The 26,461-nt window shown below is 40.3% G+C and overlaps 2 protein-coding genes across 4 annotated transcripts in view; one reads left to right on the forward strand and one right to left on the reverse strand.

Moving 5' to 3' along the window:
• LOC126440353 (molybdenum cofactor biosynthesis protein 1-like) overlaps nt 1–26,461 on the forward strand; it is a 346,021-nt gene that overhangs the window by 206,877 nt on the left and 112,683 nt on the right. For 2 of the 3 annotated variants that reach the window (XM_050090641.1, XM_050090643.1), the window contains one exon: nt 1,620–2,449. The exons of the other annotated variant lie outside the window; for it this stretch is intronic. The gene's annotated coding sequence lies outside the window, so the exon portion shown is untranslated. Of the gene's footprint in view, nt 1–1,619; nt 2,450–26,461 lie in introns of those variants that run through there. 3 annotated transcript variants of the gene reach the window in all.
• Nucleotides 24,748–25,475, reverse strand: LOC126440354 (cyclic pyranopterin monophosphate synthase-like). Its single transcript, XM_050090644.1, has one exon. It carries the CDS (start codon nt 25,427–25,429, stop codon nt 24,782–24,784), a length of 648 nt encoding a protein of 215 aa, XP_049946601.1. The 5' UTR covers nt 25,430–25,475; the 3' UTR covers nt 24,748–24,781.

The following is a 26,461-nucleotide window of genomic DNA, read 5'->3' on the forward strand; positions in this document are numbered from 1 at the left end:
GTTGTCAATCAGACCAAAAGCATGTCCTTGTGGGCAGACCCTAGCACGAGCAACTGAAAAGTGTCCTTTATTAAATGTAGCTTGTCATTGCTGGAAGAACTTGGCATTTTTGACACACTTCTGTTTCCATGCTACCTCCTTCTCCAAAAGTTATGTGTGCATTTGGAAATTGGTGAAGTATGAAATATAAAGACATCGTGTCATTCTGCCACATCTGTCTGTAGTGTGCATTTTGGGGTGCGTGTACGATACAAGGCATTTAGGTATGATGAGGTTACTTAGCCATTAATGTTCACAATGGCTGGCATAAAGGAAACATGACAAGTATTACATTAGAAAGCAACAGCGATAGCTTTCCGACCGCATAAATTCTACTAGGCAGAGTCAGAAGCAGACACAGTGGCCTGTGCCAGATACGAGGGTTGGAAGTGGCTGAAATGTGAGTCGTGGGACAAAGAGAAAGAGAGAGAGAGAGAACACACAGACAGCACCATAAAGCATTCCCCATCTCTTTCTGCACAGAATGCACCACACTGCTGCCTTCTTAAGTGCACCCCAGTATAATATGTTGTTTGGGAAGTGGGTGGTAGTTTTCACCATTGCCACGACCTCCCCTTATATCCACTCCTGCAAGATTGTGAAATCTACAGCCACTGAGGAGATTTATGTGAGATGTTCCTATCAACTTTGTGTAATATTCATATTGCACACTTCTGCAGACAAAACAGATTTTTGACCTTAGCTTAGGAAAGAAAAGAATCATAACAGATCATTAAGGTTCAAAGAACTTGTCTTGAACACTGTAAGGGATCCGTGATCCCACAAACAAAGATGCTAGTATCTGACGCCCAGGTCGATAGCGGACAGGAGTAGATTGTCGAGCGCTGCAGTAGGCAGTGAGACTAGTGCTGAGTGCGCAGTAGTATGGTAGAGTGTCAAGTGAGCAGTAGAGCAGGAAAGACGGGCAAGAATGGTGGTCGAGTGAGTTGTAAACGGTAAAATTCACTGGAGTATGACGAGTGAGCACGTCCCCCTGATCGTCGTGGGGTTGACTCTCACTAATGCCGATTCGCAAGTGATAAGAAACAGAAAGTGACAAGTGCCGAATTATGTGTTTCACGTCAACCGTCTCGGCCAGCAACAACCATGGATTGCAGTGAGGATTGTTGTGAATGTTAACCATCAGCATTGCGTGTGACAAAGTACTGAAAATCAGCAATCAATAAAAAGAGATAACCACAATTAGACGTGTAAGGCAAAGGTAGCAACTGCCTCAGAATTTGTGTGTTAGTAGGAAATATATATCAGTTGTACATCACAACCTTTCTGATTCTTAACAATAGACAAACTTTCAATCATTAGCTATTCCGTCCCAGAACAGCCGCATTCGGTTGAAATACTCCTGAAACCACAGCAGAACAACCAATAGCCTTTCATCCATTAAGCACACGGTCATATATCATAATAATTAACTGTTTGGTGGCTTCGGTAAATTACCAAAAATCCAGTAAAGGAATTAATCTGGGGTGTTTCAACACGAATGCTTAAAAATTCTTTTGTAGTTAACCTATTTTCAGATTATGAAGAGTTGTTTGTTACAGCTTGTATTTTTGTTCCAGGTGGCCCTGAACTTGATGGCTGTAGTGATGTCGTGAAGGCACAAAGTTGGAAGTTGTTAAACCTTCAGAAACAAGATTTTCAAAAGTACTTCTTCTGAGATACCAATATTTCGCCCCTGTTTGTGTCGGATACACAGACGTCTCAGTTGTTGTCACGTAATTTGAGTGTAGTGACTGAATCTAGAAAACAGTTTCTTTTGCTTCCCTGTGCCCCAAGCATTATGTGCAATGCAGGACTCCTAACAAAACAAACACACAGAGCACAGCCCTCTGTCTTCTCTTGCCGTTTCTGCAGTTTGGGAGCACAGTCCGAAAGTCAGACTCATGTTGACCGGTCTGGCAGGGCGAAAATGGTCAACGTGGGTTCGAAGCTGGTGACAGAACGGACTGCTACAGCACGAGCAAAGGTTTTTGTGGACCCGAACTGATGAAACTCATACGAGAAAATGGCCTGAAGGTACTTAGCGTTGCTCGCCTGGCGGGAATTGTGGGGTCCAAGCAGACGTCCAGCCTTATCCCTCTGTGTCATAACATATCTTTATCCTCTGTGGCTGTGGACATTGAACTGGACTCTGCTCTCAACTGTGTGATTATAACTGGCACGGCAAAGTGTAGAGGGCAGATGGGCATGGAGATGGAAGCTCTCGCTGCTGTATCGGTGTCTGCCTTAACAGTGTACGATATGTGCAAAGCTGTGAGTCATGACATTGTGATATCTGAAATAATGCTTCTGGCCAAAAGTGGGGGAACTAGAGGAGACTTCCACCGGACATGAGCATCTGTGTGGGGCAGTGAAATAAGTTAAGTATACCTGGTGTGATGTAGACAAATTTCAAAGTCTGTTCATAGTTATCATAAATTATATACACATCGAATTGGCCTGAATATAAGTTGCACCTTTAATTTCGAAAAAGAGAGAAACTTAATTAAAAATAATTTGTCAAGTTGCCCATTTACAAAAGCTTTTCAAAATGTGATTTACCCTTAACCAGTTTTTTTGTAGTACACTATAGATAAATTACACACAAAAACAAAGCTTTCAGTTGCAGTTTTCATGTAAGACACTCTTAACTTCACTAACATTCATTGTTTTGTCACTGTCAGTATTTTTGTCACTCTCCTCCCAAAGTACAGTGCCGTCGCTACAATCCCGGGCATTGCATGTGCAGCATTTCTTGAACCGTACCTTTAAAAAGCACATCTGTTAGATGAATAACTGTGAGTTTGAAATTTGCAACGTAACTGTACGGAATTCCAAAATTTTCTCTCAATGTTGTGCTTCATTGGTGAAGAATAAATTATATTCTTTAGTTAGAGAAAAACTGTGCCTGTCCCATTGTCTAAAATAGTGAAACTGTGAGAATGGTAATACAGAGGGGTCCAGAAAAATGTAGACTCTCTTTGATAGTCAATATTGATGGAACAAAATGGCATAGTGTCAAAATTCTTGCATGGGAGGAAGATCATTTTGTGTGTTCAAAGTGACACCTGTTAGCAGCCAAGCAACATCAATGTTGCTGAATTGTTGACTGAAGTACAGCTGTCAATGTTGCCAGTGTGGTAGCTGCACAGGATGTCTTGATGGTTTCTCATATCTCATTCAGTGTAGCTGGGTTCTGTTGGTAAACTTTGTTTGTCGAGGTCCCCCATTGGTAGAAGTCGAGAATTGTAAGGTCCCATGAACTTGGTGGGCACTTGACAGTTCCTCTTCGACTTATCTGTCGTCCAGGTATATTTTCATCTAAGTAGAATCTGATATCTCTGTGGTGGTGAGGCAGAGTACAGTCTTGTAGGTAAAAATCTTTTGTTTCCAAACACCACTTGGATGGCTAATAAAATCAATGTTTGCCGTATATGATACACCTCACCAGTTATGTACCTTCAAAGAAGAATGGGTCAGAGAAACAATACTATGACGGACCACACCACACATTAACACCAAGTGAAGTAACATGTTTGTCCATGTGAACATGAGGATTTTCAGCAGCCCAATACACGCAGCTATGACAGTTTACATTACCATTCAGGTTGAATTGTGCCTCATTAGGCCAGATAACCTTCCCTGCAAACCATTCATCTTCGTGAAGCATGCCTTCAGACCACTCGTAGTGCTCCATCCTTTGATTCGAGTTGTCCTCATTCATAGTGTGAAACAATCTTGGAATGTACACTTTCCACTTTGCAGTCTTCAGAATTTATCATGCACTTGATCAGCTTATCCCACTTCCCCATACACAATGCTTCATAGATTTTTGAGATGATCTAGAAAAATGTTGCAATACAGCAGTGCTGGAACCTGGAGGTTGATGTTGTTGTTCAGAGGACCTTTCCTTGTGCACATTTTAAACAGCATTGTCGGCTTAAAATTTATACCAAATACAATAAATTGTTGTTTCAGTACAGCCTTGCATTGCTCAAACAATAGTTGTACTTCATCCAGTGCTGCATTGTCATCTGCTGGAAACCCACACGACAAGATCTGTTGGGAAAACAGTGGTTTATGCTACCACTCAAAATTGCAGCCATATAACACTTTGTTCCAAAGGTAATAACTATCAGAGAATGTCTACATTTTTCTGGATCCCTCTGTAGTCACTACCTAAATGGGATAGCAACAAAGAGAATGTTTGCATTGCTACCTCATACACAACAATTGATTTACAAACTGTAGTGATATTTTTGTTTCATTTCAAACTTAAGAAAAAGCACTACAGTTGAGGTTTCTATGATTCATAAAAGTCCCAGTTTTTATGGGAGATTTTTTGTAGAAATGGTGTATCTTATATTCAGGCCAATATGGTACCCGTTTCCATCCTGTTTTAAGTCTTAATTCAAAATATTTATCTTTCTTTTTCCAATACCTGATCAGTTTGAGAGAGATATTTAAAAAAAAAAAATAAGCACTAGCAAGTACGTTAATTTGCTATTGTTAAAACTTTTTCTCGTGCATGTTCTCTACAATTTTGATATGACACCACCTGCACTCTTATCTTGTTGCCAGTAAAAAGTGAGTAAGTAGGTCATTAAACTCTCTCTCTCTCTCTGTGCCCTCCCCCAGCTGTGTGGTAGTGTCCTCTGTGTTGCTCTATTGTTTCAATTTTTGATGGTCCCGTGCTGTGAAAAGTTGAGGTGAAGTGTTCATTCTTAAATAAATAGTGTGTGTCAGCTCTTTTCTCCTAGGATCAGGTTGTCATTGCTGTGTTCATTGATGTAAAATGACACTTTTTTAACAGTTCCTAAAAGGTGCACCACTTCATTGACACTTGTGCTCAGGTGTAGAGCATATTGGCCAGACTAATTTACATGTTTCAGCTTTACACTGTATGGTATCCTCTTTTTTAAAGGCCTGTTATCTTTCTTGTGTGTGACTAGTCCAGAGATTGAAAATGTTTTATTTTGTAAGTTACCAATCCAGAACAGGTTTCTGTCAATTTAATTCTTCAGGTTTTTCCAGAAGTTTGCTGAAATTCCTGAGTTGTCCTTTGCACAGTTGGACATCATTGTCTTCCTCGCATATTTCGGTGACATTAGTTGTTGCTTTTACAAAGTGCTACTTGAGACTGACCGTCAGATGGAGCAGGTCTGTAATTTGTTCCCTCTGCCTTCGTGCTTCATTTGCAATCTGCTCTGACAGACATCATCCTCGGGTATCCGTGTTGCGTGATATTCCGAGTGTCATCTACACTCACGGGCACGATTCTTGTGTGTTATGTTTTCAGTCCAAGCTGGTTGGTAGAATTCTGTTTGCGGGCTGTCCCCGTTTGGGGACAAGGATCGGCAGGGCATGAAACCCTAATCTTTCATCTTTCAGTTAACTCAAATGTCGAGTGTCACTTTTTTCATGTACTGCGGTTACAAATATAAGAAAATACAAAATGAAAATTTCTCAACATAGTCATGTTTCTTTTCAGTATGTTTCTCAGATCAGTACACTGCAATGTAAATATTCCGTTAAAAGAATATATTTTTGATTGTTTCTTCAGTCAAAGATGCATTGCCTTTTTGACTTAACAATCAATGTCAAATCATTGTCCCTCAAACAATCCTGCAGGGGTTTGACAACGTGAGACCATGGCTTTATGGAGGATCACCTAGAATTAGCTGCCGTCTTTTCTGACATGATTTTAAATCGATGCTATCATCACTGTTTCTTTTGCTTAGGGTTTTGAGTCTAGGAATGATGCAAACAATCAGCAGTTTATTTCTTTCTTACGTGATCTTGTTTTCTCCTCCCTAGCCCCCTTTCTTCTTTCATTTGGTAGCCTCGAGCAAATTGAATATTCCTGCTTTTGTTTGTATTTATTAATCTGTTTGTGCCTCTAATTCTTAAAAGACTTCATTATGACACTAATAATCTGAAGCAGCAAATTTGGGGGAAAAAGAGCTGCATTCATTTATGCTGTTGTAAAATGGAGGAATTGGTTGTAGTTGGAAAAAAATCTGCCTTTTACAGCTGCTGATTTTTGTCATTTATTTTACATAGCCCACCCATGATCTACAATCAGGTCTTCCTTTTTATGTTGTATTTTTTATAAGAATGTTGAAACATAGATGATTGTTATGCATCTTTGCAGCACCTAAACTTGAATATTGTACTTAAAAATGTTATTTGTTGTCTTTTTTAAATTAAATTGTTATGTTTAAGAAGTGAATTAAATAATTGTTACCTGTGACATAATTTTGTAGCAGCTAAACTTAGATGCTGGTCTTCAATATTTTAATTTTTATAGTTTGGGGTATGATTGTTGTAATTAGAAAATGAATGTGTGCTTTGTGCACTATGTTGTTACAGTAATTTGGAGTTTATTTTGTATATCATCTGGTGTAAATTATAAGAATTTAAGCAAAAACTTCTGTCTCTCAACAGCTTTCTTAATAACACTATTCCAGTAACTGGATATGCATATTGAAATATCTGTGTTGTATATTAGATTCTATGACCTGTACCGAGGCAATATTTTGCGGTTGCAAATTTTCTTGACTATTATTAAGTGTGTGTGTGTGTGTGTGTGTGTGTGTGTGTGTGTGTGTGTGTGTGTGTGTGTTGCTTATGCCCTACATACGAGTCCTCCAAGCTACTGATGATCTGACCAATGTACGACATGCCAAAATGCTACGGCTGCATGGGGAGATACAATTAAATCCCATCCCCCCCCCCCTCTCTCTCTCTCTTTCTCTCTCTCTCTCTCTCTCACTCTCTCTCTCTCTCTCTCTCTCTCTCAAAGATCAGCAGGTTCAGGAATCTAACACAGAAAGAATTTAATCACGGTTTCTTTTTCATCTCTATCATACAATGTAGTCCAATTTTTTGCTAATACAGAAATAACATTTTGTGATTTATGTAGTGTACTCTTCAAAAGATCTAATGATGTCCTCATTCCTTTCTTATAAACAAAACAAGAAGAAACTGACAATAATTGTCATTAAAATAAAACACAGAACAGTGTCTCCATAGCATCAATGAGCACATCCTTTCAGCACCTTTGACCCAGGCAGTGAACACAGCAACGGTCAGTCTATGACTTGCAGCAGGTGAATCCCAGTCAGCTGCATTGCTCATACACCCCACATAAATAATAATAAACAAAATCTAACAATACACATAACCAAGTCTTGATTTGTGACAGTATACCGCTGATGACAAAAAAAATTAGACCCAAAGATTTTGAGATGTGATAGAATAGAACTTTTGCTCTAGTTGAAGCGGTAACATACAAATGTTGTATTCACACTGTTAAAAAGCTCAGAAAAGTGTTATAACTTTTTCAGAAGTCTAAATCAAACTATGGAAACTCTCGGTAGGAACTTAGAAATATAGGAAATGATAAAGTGCTACTTACCATAAATACATGTTAAGAAGTCTATTTTTTTTCTTTTAACAAATCTAGCACTGCATATTACTGCCAAATTAGTGATTACCTATGATTGCCCCAGTGGCAGAAGTATGTATAATAATGTCAAAACGTTTGTGACACTACACACTAGGAGAAGCTCAAGTTTCAGATACACGTTGATTGCGTTCTTGATGATGCTATCTACATGTTCATCCACACTCTGCAAACCACTATGAAGAGTATGACAGAGGGTACATCTCACTGTACCAGATATTAAAGCTTGTTCATGTTTCCTTTCCTCCATCTTGTACTTCAACTTTTCTTCCTTAAACTTATCCTGTTTCTAACTACTCTGATTTGCTTTTGTGGTTAGTGTGAATTTAAACTCAGTTGCCATAAATATCTAATATCTTTTATTGAACAGTGAATGGATTATTTTATATTTCATTTAATGCTGTTCTGCTCTTTGTTACGGCACAAATGGTGTTCCCTACTTTTGTGCAATTTTCACACAACTTGAAAAAATGGTGAGATAAACAACTAGCTTCATTATTTATTTATGTTTTGAATGTACCACTAATGTCTTGAATGTAACCAAAAATGCTTGTTGTTGTAAAATATACTTTCAACTTGCCTCCTTCACTAGCTGAAAACCTTTTTAGTTTCTCATGTTACCCCTGATGTCTTCTTTTTGGTTGATTCATTTATGATAACATTTTACTGTCCTGAGTAGTACCTGTGTATAAATATAATTTTATTTTTATTTTTAGTGATGTGTGTTTTTGTGTGCATATTCTTTCAGTCCTGTGTAATGTGAGTCTCTGTTTAATGGTATGGTTATGTTGTCTTCAGACTCAAAGAATTGATGTAGAAATTTATAGTTTTCAGCATGTGGTTCAACAGATCCTTATTGTGTTCCTAAATTGGAAAAGTCCTAAAAACAGAAACTAGAAAATAACTGTATAGAAATTTTGGACCACCATTGGTTAAATATTTTATTACCAACCCAAGAAATAAATTGGGAACAATGTGCAGCATCTTATTCAGTGTAAAAGAAAACTCAAATTTAGTTAAAAGTGGACCACTTGAGTTTGCTAAAGGCATAGAATCGTGTGTTTCTAGTGTTCTTAAATCCATTCAAAACCCTCGAAAAGAACAAAAAAGTAAGAGAATATAATATTGAACTTACAGGCCTAAGTCTGGAAACAACATTATAATTGTGTGTATTTGGTTTTGTTTCTATGCTGTTGACATCCTGTACTGTTGATTTGAAATTATATGTGAGAGTTGATGTTTGGAAGCTAAATGCAGGAAAGAAGACCATGAAGTGAAATCCACCCTTCATGTTCTCAGTTGGCAGAGAATGTGGGCAAAGAACTGGAAATCTTTGAGGTACCAAATTGTCAAGGGCTGTGATATTGCCCTTTTAACGTCACTTAGAGTAGACATAGTTCTCTTAGTCCCAAGTGTAAGACAACATTTTTGGTACCTTACAATTTCAGTGGTTTCCATTTACAATTTCTGTTTACAGTGCTCATCATCAAATGTTTTGGTGTTGTTATTTGATTTCATATAAATAACATAGAGGTAGTTATTTTACATACTATTATGTTTCTGATAGCTTTTTCTCACAAAGCATACTTTAGGCTCGTATTTTATTGTAAAATATTGAAACTGACAGACATAAAGACTTGCATTTTCTGCATGTCTTCTGTCACCAGTTTCGCCTCTAATATTGACTGCAAAGCAGAAGTGATCGGCATAGAAAATGATGGAGTAAGGGTGGTGAGGTGGAGAGGGGGAGGGGGGGGGGGGGGGGGGGGAGAAATGTAATATTGAAACTAAAATCAAGAAAGAGAGCAGTCAATTGAGGATACAATGAAACATTTGGGACCTCATTAACTGCAGGATCGTTCTAGTAGAATAGAATTGTATAAAAGATTACTGCCAAAGAGAAGTGTTAGAACTTCAAGTTTAACACATATATTTAGGAACAACACAACAACACATATAAGTCACTGAGTAAGTTGACCTGTGTACAAGTCGGCATTCGATTCAACACTGAGTCTCAGTCTAGCGGCCGCTGCTCGGCTGGCCGCTTAGGTGGTGCAGCTGCTGCATGGCTGGCAGACAGCGCCGCACGTAGAGGACGCGTGTAATTGCGCGGCAGCACTTTGAATAATCGGCGAGTCACAACATTTTTCCCCCCTTTGAAATTGTTGCACTGGTCTTGATGGAGGTGTCCTGGAGATGGCTAATGTAAAGTCTCGAGGAGGAGGCTTCCCGTACGGACGGAAGTGTCCCCGATGATAACGGGTCGAGATGACAGGAGACGTGGGTGATGTGTCGGCATCCATTGAAGGAGGAGGCGAGTAGATGTACTCTGACAGAGGATGATCCTCCGGTTCCTGCATGGGCACGTCTCCTGGTGGCGTCCGTTCTGGTGCTGGCATCGCGATGACGGTGAGAGGGCTGCGTTGTGAGTATTGAGAGATGCCAAGATCCTGGGCATCAGGTAGAGCCAAAAGTGGTGTGGCAGCATTCGGAACAGGCGTTGCTGGCACCCGAGGCCGAAGCTGGTCCGAATGACGCACTGCAACACCCGTGTCCATCTGGATTTCATACAGGCGTCTACCCGGGCTCCTTTTTGGCCGCCTGCCATATCCGCGTACCCAGACGAGGTCGGCGGCGGTGAACCGGCCAAGGGAAGGCACCCGCGGCCATGAGGAGGGAGGCCGCAGAAGATGAAGTAGCGTGCGGGGCTGTCGCCATGTAAGAGCTCAGCCAGGCTGTGATCGCCCATGGGGGTGAAACGGTAAGACGCCAGGAACTGGAGAAGCGCATCATCATCAGCAGAAGAAGTCAGAAGTTTCCGCATCTGAGCCTTAAATGTGCGGACCAGCCGTTCAGCCTCACCGTTGGATTGTGGATGGAACGGCGGGGCCGTGACATGAGTAACGCCGTGACGAGCACAAAAATCTGCAAAGTCGGAAGAGGCAAATTGCGGACCATTATCAGTAACAAGAGTAGAGGGGAGGCCTTCCAAAGAAAAAATGCGGGTGAGAGCACTGGTGGTTGCCGCGGTGGTAGGTGACGTGCAACGGACAATGAAAGGAAAGTTAGAGTAGGCGTCAATTACAAGGAGCCAATAAGTACCTAAAAAAGGTCCCGCAAAGTCAGCAAGAATGCACTCCCAGGGCTTCTCAGGCGAAGGCCACGGTGACAAAGATGACTTCGGGGCAGCGGCCTGTGACGCACAAGGGCCGCAGGCAGCCACCATGTGTGCAATTTCAGAGTCAGCGCCAGGCCAGTACACATGACGGTGCGCCAGAGATTTTGTGCGAGACACACCCCAGTGCCCCTGGTGAAGGAGGCGCAAGACCGCAACACGCATAGATGCAGGTACCACTACACGCGGTGAAGCATTGTCAGTGGAGAGGAGGATAATACCATCCCTAGCCGTAAGGCGGTAGCGCAAAGTGTAGTAGTTCCGCAACGGATCAGAAGTCTTAGCGGACGGGCGATCTGGCCAACCCTCCTGAATACAGCATAAAACCCGGGAGAGGGTAGGGTCAGAACCCGTAGCAGCTGCCAGCCTGTCCGCAGTGATGGGGAACCCGTCCACAACCCACTGCTCGGCAACATCCAGGTGGAAACACCAAAGTTCGTCCCTATTGAATGCCTGATCAGGACCCATGGGAAGGCGAGACAAAGCATGAGCATTCGCATGTTGAGCCATTGGCCAGAAATGAATCTCATAATTGAAACGGGACAAGTAAAGAGCCCAACGCTGGAGGCGGTGTGCAGCCTTGTCGGGAAGTGACGTTGATGGATGGAACAAGGAAACAAGTGGTTTGTGATCCGTAACAAGATGAAATTTTTGAGCCATAGAGAAAAACACCAAACTTATGAAGAGCATAAATAATGGCCAAAGCTTCTTTCTCAATTTGGGAATACCTTTGTTGGGCATCCGTGAGCGTTTTGGAGGCATAAGCGATGGGTTGTTCTGAACCGTCAGAAAAATGGTGTGCAAGGACTGCACCGACCCCGTATTGAGAGGCATCTGTGGCAAGAACAAGATGTTGGCCAGGTCGATAAGTAGCCAGGCATAGTCTTTAATTTCTGGAAAGCCGCGTCACATGACGCGGACCAGTGAAAAGGCACGTTTTTATGCAACAGGGGATGCAACGGCTGAGCCACCGACGCCGCAGATGGTAAAAACTTGTGATAGTATGCTATTTTCCCCAAGAAGGCCTGCAGTTCCTTAACAGATGTAGGGCGAGGAAGGGCATCGATCACAGCAACAGTGTGTTGAAACAGTTGAATACCATCGCGAGAGAGTTGGAACCCAAAGTACGTTATAGATGCCTGAAAAAATTGTGATTTCTGAAGATTACATTTAAGACTGGCAGTCTGTAAGACATTAAAAAGTGTGCGGAGATTTTGAAGATGTTCGTCAGTGGTGGAGGCAGTGACAACAATGTCGTCCGTGTAATTGATACACCCAGGGACAGGGAGCAATAATTGTTCCAAGAATCGCTGAAAGAGAGCAGGGGCACTAGCAACCCCGAATGGCAAGCGTTCGTATTGATAGAGGCCGAAAGGCGTGTTAAGGACCAGAAACTGCCAGGAAGCAGCATCGAGAGGAAGTTGATGATAAGCTTCTGACAGGTCAATTTTAGGAAAATACTGTCCTCCAGCGAGTTTAGTGAACAGTTCTTCAGGACGGGGCATAGGGTAAGTGTCAATGAGGCATTGAGCATTTACAGTGGCTTTGAAATCGCCACAGAGACAAATATCACCATTGGCCTTAGCAACTACAACAACAGGAGAGGACCACTCACTGGAAGTGACAGGAAGTAAGACCCCTGACGCAGTGAGACGATCCAACTCCCGTTTTACCCAATCTTGAAGGGCCACAGGAATGGGCAGAGCCCGAAAAAACTTAGGCCGAGCCGTGGGTTTGAGCATGATATGAGCTTCAAAGTTGTTCGCACAGCCTAAACCGGGAGAAAAAAGGGACGAAAATGTAGTCGACAAGGAATCCAGTTGAGCATAAGGAATAGCGTCAGAGACAATATTGACAGAGTCAACTATGGAGAACCCAAAAACGCGAAAGGCATCGAAACCAAAAAGATTTTCTGCGTTGGCAGAACTCCGGAGATGGGAACTTGCCCTTCAGTATATCCTCTCTTCTTGTTATCCGCCAGGCCTCAACCTCTGCTAATTTCAAGTTGCCGCTGCTCATAGCTCGCCTGTCTTTCAACAACATCTTTGCCTCTGTACTTCTGCCTCGACTGACATCTCTGCCGGATCACTTTGCCTTTACAAATGTCTGCTTGTGTCTGTGTATGTGTGGTTGGATATGGGTGTGTGTGCAAGTGTATACCTTTTCTTTTTTCCCCCTAAGGTAAGTCTTTCCGCTCCCGGGACTGGAATGACTCCTTACCCTCTCCCTTAAAACCCACATCCTTTCGTCTTTCCCTCTTTCCTGATGAAGCAACCGTTGGTTGCGAAAGCTAGAATTTTGTGTGTATGATTGTGTTTGTTTGTGTGTCTATCGACCTGCCAGTGCTTTCGTATGGTAAGTCACATCATTTTTGTTTTTAGATATATTTTCCTGCATGGAATGTTTCCCTCTTATTATGCGTTCAGTTAACTAAGTAGAAATCAGTAATATCTTATCTCAGTGAGGAACTTGAAACTTTCAGCACAGGTCAGGAGCATGTAGAGGTGCTCTTCCTCTACTTGAAAAGAACAGTTGACCACGCACTGAGTAGATAGGTTCCTAGTAGAACAGTTCATAATGGGATGGAACCTCCGTGGTATACAGTCACTGTAAAGAAAACTTCTAAAGGAACAGAGATTACTGCATAATAGGTGTAAAACAAAGTGTAGGATTATAGATTGAGAGACGCTGGATGAAACATGTTTGGCTGTCAAGAGAGCAATGCATGAAGCCTTCAATGACTACTGTAGCAGAATATTGTCAAATGACATTTCACAAAATCCAAATAAATTCTGGTCGTATGTAAGGGCTGTTAGTGGCAAAAAAGTTAGTGTCCAGTCCCTAGCAAGTGAGACAGGAACTGAAATTGAGGGTAGCAAAGTAAAAGCTGAAATTCTGAACTCGATTTTCAAATGTTCCTTTGCAAATAAAAACCCAGGAGAACTGCCCCAATTCAATCCTCGTACACTGAAAAAATGAACGAAATAGGTATTAGTGTCAGTTGTGTTGAGAAACAGTTGAAATCATTAAACAAAGCTCCAGACCCCGATGGAATCACAGTCAGATTCTATATTGAATTTGTGGCTGAGTTATCCTCTCTTCTCACTGTAATCTATCCAAAAAACCTTACCTAGTTTTTGGAAAAAGTTACAGATCACACCCGTCTACAAGAAGGGTTGTAGGAGTGACAAAACTACCATCCAGTAGCCATGACATCAATTTGTTGTAGATTCTTAGAAAATATTTTGAGCTCAAACATAATGAGGTATCTCGAACGGAACTACCTTCTCAATATCAACCAGCATGGTTTTCAAAAACATAGATGATATGAAATCCAACTCTCACTTTTCTCACATAACTTGCTGAAAGCGTTGGATCAAGGCAACAGGTAGATTGTGTTTCTTGATTTCCTAACAGTTTTTGATTCTGTTCCACACCTACACTTACTGTGAAAAGTACGATCATATGGGGTATCAAGTGAAATACGTGACTGGATTGAGGACTTTTTGATAAGAAGGACACAGCATGTTACCTTGGATGGAGAGTCATCATCAGATGTAGAAGTAACTTCAGGTGTGCCCCAGGGAAGTGTGTTGGGGACCTTGCAGTTCTTGTCCATTAATGACCTTGCTGTAAATCAGGATTTTTGCAGATGATGCAGCTATCTGTAATGAAGTGCTATTTCAGAGAAGCTGCATAAATATTCAGTCAGATCTTGATGAGATTTCAACATGGTGCAGTGATTGGCAACTTGCTCTGAATGTTTAGAAATGTATAAACTTAGTATCCTGTGACTATAATATTGGTGAGTCACTGTCGGAATCTGCCAACTCGTACAAATACCTGTGTGTAACACTTTGTAGGAATATGAAATGGCATGATCACATAGGTTCAGTTGTGGGTAAAGCAGGTTGTAGACCTTGGTGTATTGGTATAATAATGGGGAAGTGCAATCAGTCTACTAAAGAGATGCTTACAAGTCATTCGTGTGACCCCCCCCCTCCCACCCCCCCTAGACTATTGCTAAAGTGTGTGGGACTTGTACCAGATGAGACTAGCAGGAGACATTGAATGTATACAAAGAAACGCAGCATGGTCACAGGTTTGCTTAATCCATGGGAGAGTGTCACAGAGATACTGAAGGAACTGAAATGCAGACTGTTGAAGACAGGTGTAAACTATCCCAAGAAAGTGTATTAGCAAAGTTTCAAGAACTGTCTTTAAATGATTACTCTAGGGATATACCACAACCCGCCCCCCCCCCCCCCAACCCCCCCCCCCCACCCGCCCCCACATATTGCTCTCACAGGGGTCGTGAAGATAAGATTAGAATGATTACTGCTCACACAGAGGCATTCAGACAAATTCAGACAATCATTCTTCCACGCTCCATACATGAATGAAACAGCAAGAAACCCTGATAACTGGTACAATGGGACTTACCCTGTACCATGCACCTCCTGGTGGATTGCAGATTATAAACGTAGATGTGAACTGACAGTCTTTTACATGTGCATAAGGGAAACATCTAATCACCTTTATTTTACCAAGACAAAATTTATGATTTTCTAAAGTTTCAAACCTTGACAGGAAATAATGGATTAGGCTGTCCGTAAATTATAAACTAACATTATTGTGATGATGGAAAATCTCATATAAAGACGTGAAACAAATACTAACAAAGAGATAGAGGGGTTGGCCAGTACAGCCAATAGATACACAAAACATAACAGAAAATTTACGTATCCTAGCTTTTGGAACTTTGTTCCTTCGTCAGGGAGGAGAGAGGGGAAAGAAGGGGAAGAAGAGAAAGTGGATTCAGTTACTCACAACCCAGGTTATGAAGCAACAGGGTAGAGGTAAACAGGGAGGGTAGCAAAGATGGAGGCATGGGTGTATACTCTACAGTATGTCAACATGTTGCCTTGACCTGTTTGATAACCAGGTCTGGCTCCAATTTAGTGCACACAGGACATCATCGAACAACTCCAGTGTCTCCCAAAAACAGCATTAACCATCCCTGTTTTGATGACAATGTGAAACAGGCATGGAACGTCATCCCACAAACTCATAACCAGCACAATGCATGCACGTTTGCATGCTTACATTCGGGCAGTTACACTGGATTTCAATGCATTAGTGTATCAGATTTGCAATGGTGTATCTCGCACTTATATTATCCTGTGATCTTGCAATGTTAATCACTTAAATAAGTTACTTAGACATATATGTTCCTGAAATTTCATTACTCTACGTTAATTACTTTTTGGTGTTGCAATTTTTTTTTTTTTTTTCAGTGTACATGATGACTACAATAATACATTATAATGTTTCTCCAGTGGTTTCAACATTAACTTTTTAACAGAAAAGATTTTGCTTACAGTTCATTTTTAAGTTAACATTTCTAAACTTTTTAACAATCCATATTAAAGCTAGCAATAGTAACTATATTAATAATTGCTACTGTAAACAGTTACACATATGGACATCAGTTTTGAATATTGGGTTTTGAGTGTAAATAATGTTTTATGTAAGTGTTTGTATTGATACTTAAAATTAAATGTCATGTAATGAATGTCCACTGTTTTGTTGGATCAAGTTATTTACGAACGCGATGTACTGTGTTCTTCCATTAGAGAATGAGACTGTATTGTTTATCGGTTTCATTACAAAATGCTAATAAGCTTTTAGTTAGAAAACCTTCTATAACTAGAATTATTAATATGAGAAAAATAGGAACAATGAAGGAACGGAAGATCAGTTGCAGAAACAAGAGTAGCTCTGAGTTGCAAGAGTGGTTGCTTTTCCCACCCATGTAATTAACTGGCATTATCACCACTATTAACTTACCGTGGTTTCACATCTCATCTGTTCATTGTTCCCCATGTCCTGCCCTTGTGTTCACCCTTCCTATTAGACCATATATGCCTCTGTTACTGTAATCGATATGTAAACAATATTTATCACATGACCTTTTTTTGTTACAGGTTGTAATATTTGACATTGCAGCTTTTGAAAATGGAGCAGGATGTTGTGCCCTCTTTCCTATTGGAGTGTTTCTCTGTGATCAGAATTGGAGGCAGACAATTCACTTGAACTTCCATTGCTGTTGTTGATGTCTTTGAATCATGTTGTTTCTTTGTGATTAATAAAAAAATTATACAATCCAATGGTTTCTTCACCTTGTCTTTAAAAATTCCAGACCTATTGTTCAAACACATATTTTGAGAGTTATGCATCTGAGCATTTTTGTGGAAAGTGCATTTCACACATACTTTCAAGATAAATTGAATAATGACCCCCATTTTGTGTGTTGGGGAAGATAATTTGATACAGCTAAATGCATATACAGGTACACACATTTGCTCGTGCCTGAGACAAAGTGAGAGTGATTCAAAGGAAGAATTCACTACTTTTTACCTAATTTCTGAATAACTCGTACTTTCGTCAGAAATGTCACAATGCAAAGTTGATTAGATAAAGGGACAAAAATGAGAGCAAAATATAATTTGAATATCAGAAAAAATAACCAATTAGTGTTTGTGTAATACTTTACGGCAAGCCTAAAATTAATTTTTAAGCATTGGGATATCTGGGATGGAATAACAACAATATGGAATAGGATAGCTTTCTGCTCCCCACCTAGAGGAGACACTGAGTGGCAGACTGGCACATTGAAGGAAGATTTTTAGATATTAGAAAGTATGGGACAGTCCTCATCTAGCAGGTGTGGTGGTGTGAGGCCGGGGTGGGAGCAGGTAATGGCCTAGATATGTGAGACAGAGAGACTAGCAAAGGTTTAGGTAACGGGGTTTACAGGAGTGAAGAATATGTCGCAGCTAGAGCTTCTAGGCTTCGTTCCTGTGGCCCCACACCTCAATGCCCTCCCCTGCTCCCATTCCAACCTCACACACTATTACGTCCCCCTAGTACACTTCTCTCTGTCTGTCCACCTCCACACTGCCAACCAGCAGAGACTCCCTATGCTGAGGTGGGCTCTGTCCATTAGATTACACTCGTAAGATGAAAATAAACATTATGCAGCATGAAAGAATTATCTGTGTGGGATGGAAATATGTAGATGTGATGTACGTGCACAGACAAAAAAAAAAAAAAAAAAAAAATAAAAAAAAAAAAAAAAAAAAAAAAAAAAATAAAATAAAAATTACAATGTCAGAAAAATTGAATGATTTATTCAAGAGAAAGAGCTTCACAAATTGAGCAAGTTGGTCCACCTCTGACTCTTGAGCAAGTTTGGCATTGATAGATTTGTTGGATGTCCTACTGAGGGACATCAAGCCAAATTCTATCCAAGTGGCACATTGTATTGTCTAAATCATGAGCTGGTTGGGTGGCCCTGCCCATAATGCCGCAGACATACTCAGTTGGGGAGAGATCCCGTGACCTAGCTGGCGAAGATAAGGTGTGGCAAGTATGAAGACAAATTGCGTGTGGGCAGGCATTATCTTGCTGAAATGTAAGCAAATGATGGCTTGTCATGACGAGAAACAAAATGGGGTTTATAATATCGTCAACAGATGTCTGTGTTGTAATGGTGACACAGATGACAACCAAAGAGGTCCTGTTATGAAAAGAAATGGCACAGTAGACCATCAGTCCTCGTTTGGCTGTATGGCAGCCAGCAGCCGGGTTGGTATCGCACTGCTATCTGGTGTGTCCCCAGGCATGTCCCTGGTCTGGAATTGCATTGACTGGAATATAATTGGCTTCAGTGATGAGTCCCACTATGAACTGAGCCTCAATGATCATCACAGATGCGTCTGAAGATGCCCCAGACGGTGGGATACCACCGTGAATGCCACATCCCATACGGTCCAACTACCAGGACTGATGATCTGGGGTGCGATTTCTTTTCGTAACAGATCACTTTTGGTCAACAGACAACTATGCTGTAAGGGTGACATGGATGTCACCCCTACAGCATAGTTGTCTGTTGACAATACTGTACATCCTATTTTGTTTCCCTTCTTGGCAAGCCATACATTGCTTACATTTCAGCAAGATAATGCCTGTCTGCACACAGCTTGTCCTCATGCTTGCCAAACCCTACCTTGGCCAGCAAAGTTGCTGGATCTCTCCCCAATTGAGAATGTAAGGAGCATTATGGGGAAGTCCGTTAGACCACCTCGGGATTTTGACTATCTACAGTGACATTTGAATAGAATTTGGCATGATGTCCCTCTGTTGGACATCCAACAACTCTATCAGCCAGAGCCAAGCTTGTATAAGGGCCAGAGGTGGACCATCTCATCCAATTTGTGATGTTCTTTCTCTTGAATAAATCATCCAGTTTTTTCTGAAACTGTAATTATTTTTCTGTCTTCACATGTATGTCACATTTACTGATTTCAGCCCTATTTGGTATTTCGATAATTCCTTCAGTACCTAAGTGTTTTTTTGAGTATATAGTATCTGACAGTTTCTTTTTTTTCAGTATGCTTGTCTGCTGCCCATTGCCTGCTCTAACTGGTGAGTAGCAATCTGTCCTATTTCATATTGTTAGAATTATCTTTTGACACTCAATATTTATGATGCAAGCAAACTGTTATTGCCACTTGACATGATGGTGAATGGTACTCTGTTAGCCATTGGCACAAATGGATTGACATGATAAAACAAGGGTCCACAGCTATTACAAACTTTTTGAATGTGATAAATACAGCTTACTGCTGTCAATACTTCTGTTAATTACATTTTTGATCGTTTGTTATTTTCAAGCATACATGTCAGGTGCTACGACACCTTTGAATTACTGCAAATGGACAAAGATGACCAGACTCATTTCTCTTCAGTAGAAACAACTATCGACAAGAGAAGAAACTTAATGTCATTCAAATCTACTTTTTCATTGGTAGAGATCTTTCACTCATGGGATTAGCAGCAGAGATTAAAAAGAAGCAGCAGCAAACAGATCCAAGGCATCCATTGTTTGGAACTCATGTTCTTCCATCACAACTCCTTATAATAGTATCAGCTCTGGAGAACTAAGTCCCAATTCATTTTCTTGTAACAAAATAGATTGCCATTACCTTGCAGTTAAAAATGGGAAGCTTTACATGAATGTCCTACATGCAGTTTTTTTATACTTGTGCTCTTTGAGTTCCTGTCCTAGAATACATTAAAATATTAAAAAATGTGTAAATTAATCTTTGAAACAATCCAAACCTTTCAATGGAAACCAGGAAAGACTTAGAAACATTATCATTAAAAAAAAAAAAAATCAAGGAAAGATAATGTAAGGAACAATCAGGGAAAGTCTGCTGTACCCTTCCTGTTGTGTACTGTGTTATTGTTATTCTTAATTTTTTAAAATTTGATAATGGCCATTAAAGACCATGCAGAATAGCAATTGCACATTACTAGAAGCTGCCTTTGCATTCTTCCTCCAACAGCCCGTTGTATTTGCTCAGCGTAGAAGCCTTTAAAGTTGTAACTCTGGTTGGTCTGAGACGCCGCCTAGATTTAATCCAGCCTGTCAAAGATCCCTTTGTCATTCCCCTGAACTACGTCAGAAACTTAAAGGTTGTTATCAAGAGTATTAAAAATCTGTTTTGTCAACCTGACCTTCAAACTTTCGTCTTCCTGGCTCGACTGGTGCAGGCAGTATTTCTCGATTTCTGAACAGCTTTTGACTTAGTGCCAGATTGATGCTTATTATCAAAATTGCTACTGTGAGGGTTATCGGGTGAAATATGTCACTGGAATTGAGGATATTTTGGTAGGAATGACTTACATGTTATCTTGGCTGGGGAGTCATCATCTGATGTAGAAGTAACCTCAGATGTGTCATAGAGAGGTATGTTGTGACCATTCCTGTTCATGTTCATGTACATTAATGACTTTGCAGACAATATTAATAGTAAAGCACTCTTTTCACAGATAGTGCATTTATCTAGAATAAAGCACAGTCTGAAAGAAATTGTACAAACATTCGTCAGATCTTGATAATTTCAAACTTTCTTTTAAATGTTCAGACATGTAAAATCGTGCATTTTGCAAAATGAAGAAAACGCAGTGTGGTATGACTACAGTATCAGGGTGTCTTGCTTGGATTAAGTCTATTCATACAATTACCTGGGTGGAGCACTTTGTAGGGATATGAAATGGAACAGTCATATAGGCCCACTCAGGGGTAAGGCAGGCGAAAGACTTAGATTTTTTTTGGTAGAATACCATAGAAATGCAGTCATTCTACAAATCATTTGTATAATCCATCCTAGAATATTGCTCAAATGTGTGGGACCCATATCAAAATGGATTAATGGGTGATTTGAATGCATGCAGAGAAGGGCAGATCAAATGGTCACAGGTTTGTTTGACCCAAAGGAGAGTGTCACAGAGATGCTGAAATAACTGAATTGGCAGATGCCTCAAGATAAGATGTACACTATCCTAAGAAAGTATGCTTACCAAAAGACGACTCTAGAATATGTTACAACCTTGTAACTATTGCTCCCATAGGGACCGTGAGGACAATATTAGATTAATTACAGCATGCAGAGAAAGATTTAAATGGTCTTGAAACATGAACAAGCTTTAATATCTGGTACAGTGAGATGTACCCTCTGTCATACTCTTCATAGTGGTTTGCAGAGTGTGGATGAACATGTAGATAGCATCATCCAGAACGCAATCAACGTGTATCTGAAACTTGAGCTTGTCCTAGTGTGTAGTGTCACAAACGTTTTGACATTATTATACATACTTCTGCCACTGGGGCAATCATAGGTAATGACTAATTTGGCAGTAATATGCAGTGCTAGATTTGTTAAAAGAAAAAAAAAAATAGACTTCTTAACATGTATTTATGGTAAGTAGCACTCTATCATTTCCTATATTTCTAAGTTCCTACCGAGAGTTTCCATAGTTTGATTTAGACTTCTGAAAAAGTTATAACACTTTTCTGAGCTTTTTAAAAGTGTGAATACAACATTTGTGTCTTACCGCTTCAACTAGAGCAAAAGTTCTATTGTACCACATCTCAAAATCTTTGGGTCTAATTTTTTTCGTCATCAGCGGTATACTGTCACAAATCAAGACTTGGTTATGTGTATTGTTAGATTTTGTTTATTATTATTTACGTGGGGTGCATGAGCAATGCAGCTGACTGGGATTCACCTGCTGCAAGTCATAGACTGACTGCTGCTGTGTTCACTGCCTGGGTCAAAGGTGCTGAAAGGATGTGCTCATTGATGCTATGGAGACACTGTTCTGTGTTTTACTTTAATGACAATTATTGTCAGTTTCTTTTTGTTTTGTTTATAAGAAAGGAATGAGGACATCATTAGATCTTTTGAAGAGTACACAACATAAACCACAAAATGTTATATCTGTATTAGCAAAAAATTGGACTACATTGTATGATAGAGATGAAAAAGAAACTGTGATTAAATTCTTTCTGTGTTAGATTCCTGAACCTGCCGATCTTTGAGAGAGAGAGAGAGAGAGGGAGAGAGACAGAGAGAGAGGGAGAGAGAGAGAGGGGGATGGGATTTAATTGTATCTCCCCATGCAGCTGTAGCATTTTGGCATGTCGTACATTGGTCAGATCATAAGAACCTTGGAGGACTCGTATGTAGGGCATAAGCAACACACACACACACACACACACACACACACACACACACACACACTTAATAATAGTCAAGAAAATTTGCAACCGCAAAATATTGCCTCGGTACAGGTCATAGAATCTAATATACAACACAGATATTTCAATATGCATATCCAGTTACTGGAATAGTGTTATTAAGAAATCTGTTGAGAGACAGAAGTTTTTGCTTAAATTCTTATAATTTACACCAGATGATGTACAAAATAAACTCCAAATTACTGTAACAACATAGTGCACAAGGCACATATTCATTTTCTAATTACAACAATCATACCCCAAACTATAACAATTAAAATATTGAAGACCAGCATTTAATTTTAGCTGCTACAAAATTATGTCACAGGCAACAATCATTTAATTCACTTTTTTAACATAACAATTTAATTTAAAAAAGACAACAAATAACATTTTTAAGTACAATATTCAAGTTTAGGTGCTGCAAAGATGCATAACAATCATCTATGTTTCAACATTCTCATAAAAAATACAACATAAAAAAGAAGACCTGATTGTAGATCATGGGTGGGCTACGTAAAATAAATGACAAAAATCAGCAGCTGTAAAAGGCAGATTTTTTTTCCAACTACAACCAATTCCTCCATTTTACAACAGCATAAATGGATGCAGCTCTTTTTCCCCAAATTTGCTGCTTCAGATTATTAGTGTCATAATGAAGTCTTTTAAGAATTAGAGGCACAAACAGATTAATAAATACAAACAAAAGCAGGAATATTCAATTTGCTCGAGGCTACCAAATGAAGGAAGAAAGGGGGCTAGGGAGGAGAAAACAAGATCACGTAAGAAAGAAATAAACTGCTGATTGTTTGCATCATTCCTAGACTCAAAACCCTAAGCAAAAGAAACAGTGATGATAGCATTGATTTAAAATCATGTCAGAAAAGATGGCAGCTAATTCTAGGTGATGCTCCATAAAGCCATGGTCTCACATTGTCAAACCCCTGCAGGATTGTTTGAGGGACAATGATTTGACATTGATTGTTAAGTCAAAAAGGCAATGCATCTCTGACTGAAGAAACAATCAAAAATATATTCTTTTAATGGAATATTTACATTGCAGTGTACTGATCTGAGAAACATACTGAAAAGAAACATGACTATGTTGAGAAATTTTCATTTTGTATTTTCTTATATTTGTAACTGCAGTACATGAAAAAAGTGACACTCGACATTTGAGTTAACTGAAAGATAAAAGATTAGGGTTTCATGCCCTGCCGATCCTTGTCCCCAAACGGGGACAGCCTGCAAACAGAATTCTACCAACCAGCTTGGACTGAAAACATAACACACAAGAATCGTGCCCGTGAGTGTAGATGACACTCGGAATATCACGCAACACGGATACCCGAGGATGATGTCTGTCAGAGCAGATTGCAGATGAAGCACGAAGGCAGAGGGAACAAATTACAGACCTGCTCCATCTGACGGTCAGTCTCAAGTAGCACTTTGTGAAAGCAACAACTAATGTCACCGAAATATGCGAGGAAGACAATGATGTCCGACTGTGCAAAGGACAACTCGGGAATTTCAGCAAACTTCTGGAAAAACCTGAAGAATTAAATTGACAGAAACCTGTTCTGGATTGGTAACTTACAAAATAAAACATTTTCAATCTCTGGACAAGTCACACACAAGAAAGATAATAGGCCTTTAAAAAAGAGGATACCATACAGTGTAAAGCTGAAACATGTAAATTAGTCTGGCCAATATGCTCTACACCTGAGCAAAAGTGTCAATGAAGTGGTGCACCTTTTAGGAACTGTTAAAAAAGTGTCATTTTACATCAATGAACACAGCAATGACAACCTGATCCTAGGAGAAAAGAGCTGATACACACTATTTATTTAAGAATGAACACTTCACCTCAACTTTCACAGCATGGGACCATCAAAAATTGAGACAATAGAGCAACACAGAGGACACTACCACACAGCTGGGGGAGGGCACAGAGAGAGAGAGAGATTTGGAATTCGGTACAGTTACGTTGCAAATTTCAAACTCACAGTTATTCATCTAACAGATGTGCTTTTTAAAGGTACGGTTCAAGAAATAGTGCACATGCAATGCCCGGGATTGTAGCGACGCGACTGTACTTTGGGAGGAGAGTGACAAAAATACTGACAGTGACAAAACAATGAATGTTAGTGAAGTTAAGAGTGTCTTACATGAAAACTGCAACTGAAAGCTTTGTTTTTGTGTGTAATTTATCTACAGTGTACTACAAAAAAACTGGTTAAGGGTAAATCACATTTTGAAAAGCTTTTGTAAATGGGCAACTTGACAAATTATTTTTAATTAAGTTTCTCTCTTTTTCGAAATTAAAGGTGAAACTCATATTCAGGCCAATTCGATGTGTATATAATTTATGATAACTATGAACAGACTTTGAAATTTGCCTACATCACACCAGGTATACTTAACTTATTTCACTGCCCCACACAGATGCTCATGTCCGGTGGAAGTCTCCTCTAGTTCCCCCACTTTTGGCCAGAAGCATTATTTCAGATATCACAATGTCATGACTCACAGCTTTGCACATATCGTACACTGTTAAGGCAGACACCGATACAGCAGTGAGAGCTTCCATCTCCACACCCGTCTGCCCTCTACACTTTGCCGTGCCAGTTACAATCACACAGTTGAGAGCAGAGTCCAGTTCAAAGTCCACAGCCACAGAGGATAAAGATATGTTATGACACAGAGGGATAAGGCTGGACGTCTGCTTGGACCCCAATTTTCCCGCCAGGCGAGCAACGCTAAGTACGTCACCTTTCTTCAGGCCATTTTCTCGTACGAGTTTCACCAGTTCGGGTCCCACAAAAACCTTTGCTCGTGCTGCAGCAGTCCGTTCTGTCACCAGCTTCGAACCCACGTCGACCATTTTCGCCCTGCCGGTCCGGTCAACATGAGTCAGACTTCCGGACTGTGCTCCCAAACTGCAGAAACGGCAAGAGAAGACAGAGGGCTGTGCTCTGTGTGTTTGTCTTGTTAGGAGTCCTGTATTGCACATAATGCTTGGGGTACAGGGAAGCAAAAGAAACTGTTTTCTAGATTCAGTCACTACACTCAAATTATGTGACAACAACTGAGACATCTGTGTATCCGACACAAACAGGGGCGAAATATTGGTATCTGAGAAGAAGTACTTTTGAAAATCTTGTTTCTGAAGGTTTAACAACTTCCGACTTTGTGCCTTCACAACATCACTACAGCCATCAAGTTCAGGGCCACCTGGAACAAAAATACAAGCTGTAACAAAGAACTCTTCATAATCTGAAAATAGGTTAACTACAAAAGAATTTTTAAGCATTCGTGTTGAAACACCCCCGATTAATTCCTTTACTGGATTTTGGGTAATTTACCAAAGCCACAAAACAGTTAATTATTATGATATATGACCGTGTGCTTACTGGATGAAAGGCTATTGGTTGTTCTGCGTTGTTCTGCTGTGGTTTTGGGAGTATTTCAACCGAATGCGGCTGTTCTGAGACGGAATAGCTAATGATTGAAAGTTTGTCTATTATTAAGTATCACAAAGGTTGCGATGTACAACTGATATATATTTCCTACTAACACACAAATTCTGAGGCTGTTGCTACCTTTGCCTTACACGTCTAATTGTGGTTATCTCTTTTTATTGATTGCTGATTTTCAGCACTTTGTCACAGGCAATGCTGATGGTTAACATTCACAACAATCCTCACTGCAATCCATGGTTGTTGCTGGCTGACGCGGTTGACACGAAACACGTAATTTGGCACTTGTCACTTTCTGTTTCATATCACTCGCGAATCGGCATTAGTGAGAGTCAACCCCACGACGATCAGGGGGACGTGCTCACTCGTCATACTCCAGTGAATTTTACCGTTTACAACTCACTAGACCACCATTCTTGGCCGTCTTTCCCACTCTACTTCTCACTCGACACTCTACCATACTACTGCGCACTCAGCACTAGTCTCACTGCCTACTGCAGCGCTCGACAATCGACTCCTGTCCGCTATCGACCTGGGCGTCAGATACTAGAATCTGTGTTTGTGGGATCACGGATCCCTTACAGTGTTCAAGACAAGTTCTTTGGACCTTAATGATCTGTGATGATTCTTTTCTTTCCTAAGCTAATGTC

The sequence above is a fragment of the Schistocerca serialis genome, unplaced genomic scaffold (genome assembly GCF_023864345.2).
Source record: "Schistocerca serialis cubense isolate TAMUIC-IGC-003099 unplaced genomic scaffold, iqSchSeri2.2 HiC_scaffold_1362, whole genome shotgun sequence".
Lineage (NCBI taxonomy): Eukaryota > Metazoa > Arthropoda > Insecta > Orthoptera > Acrididae > Schistocerca > Schistocerca serialis.

What these genes read in the sequence shown, in the direction of transcription:
- LOC126440354 (XM_050090644.1), bottom strand. Translation starts at nt 25,429, where the DNA reads ATGTCTCAGTTGTTGTCACATAATTTGAGTGTAGTGACTGAATCTAGA.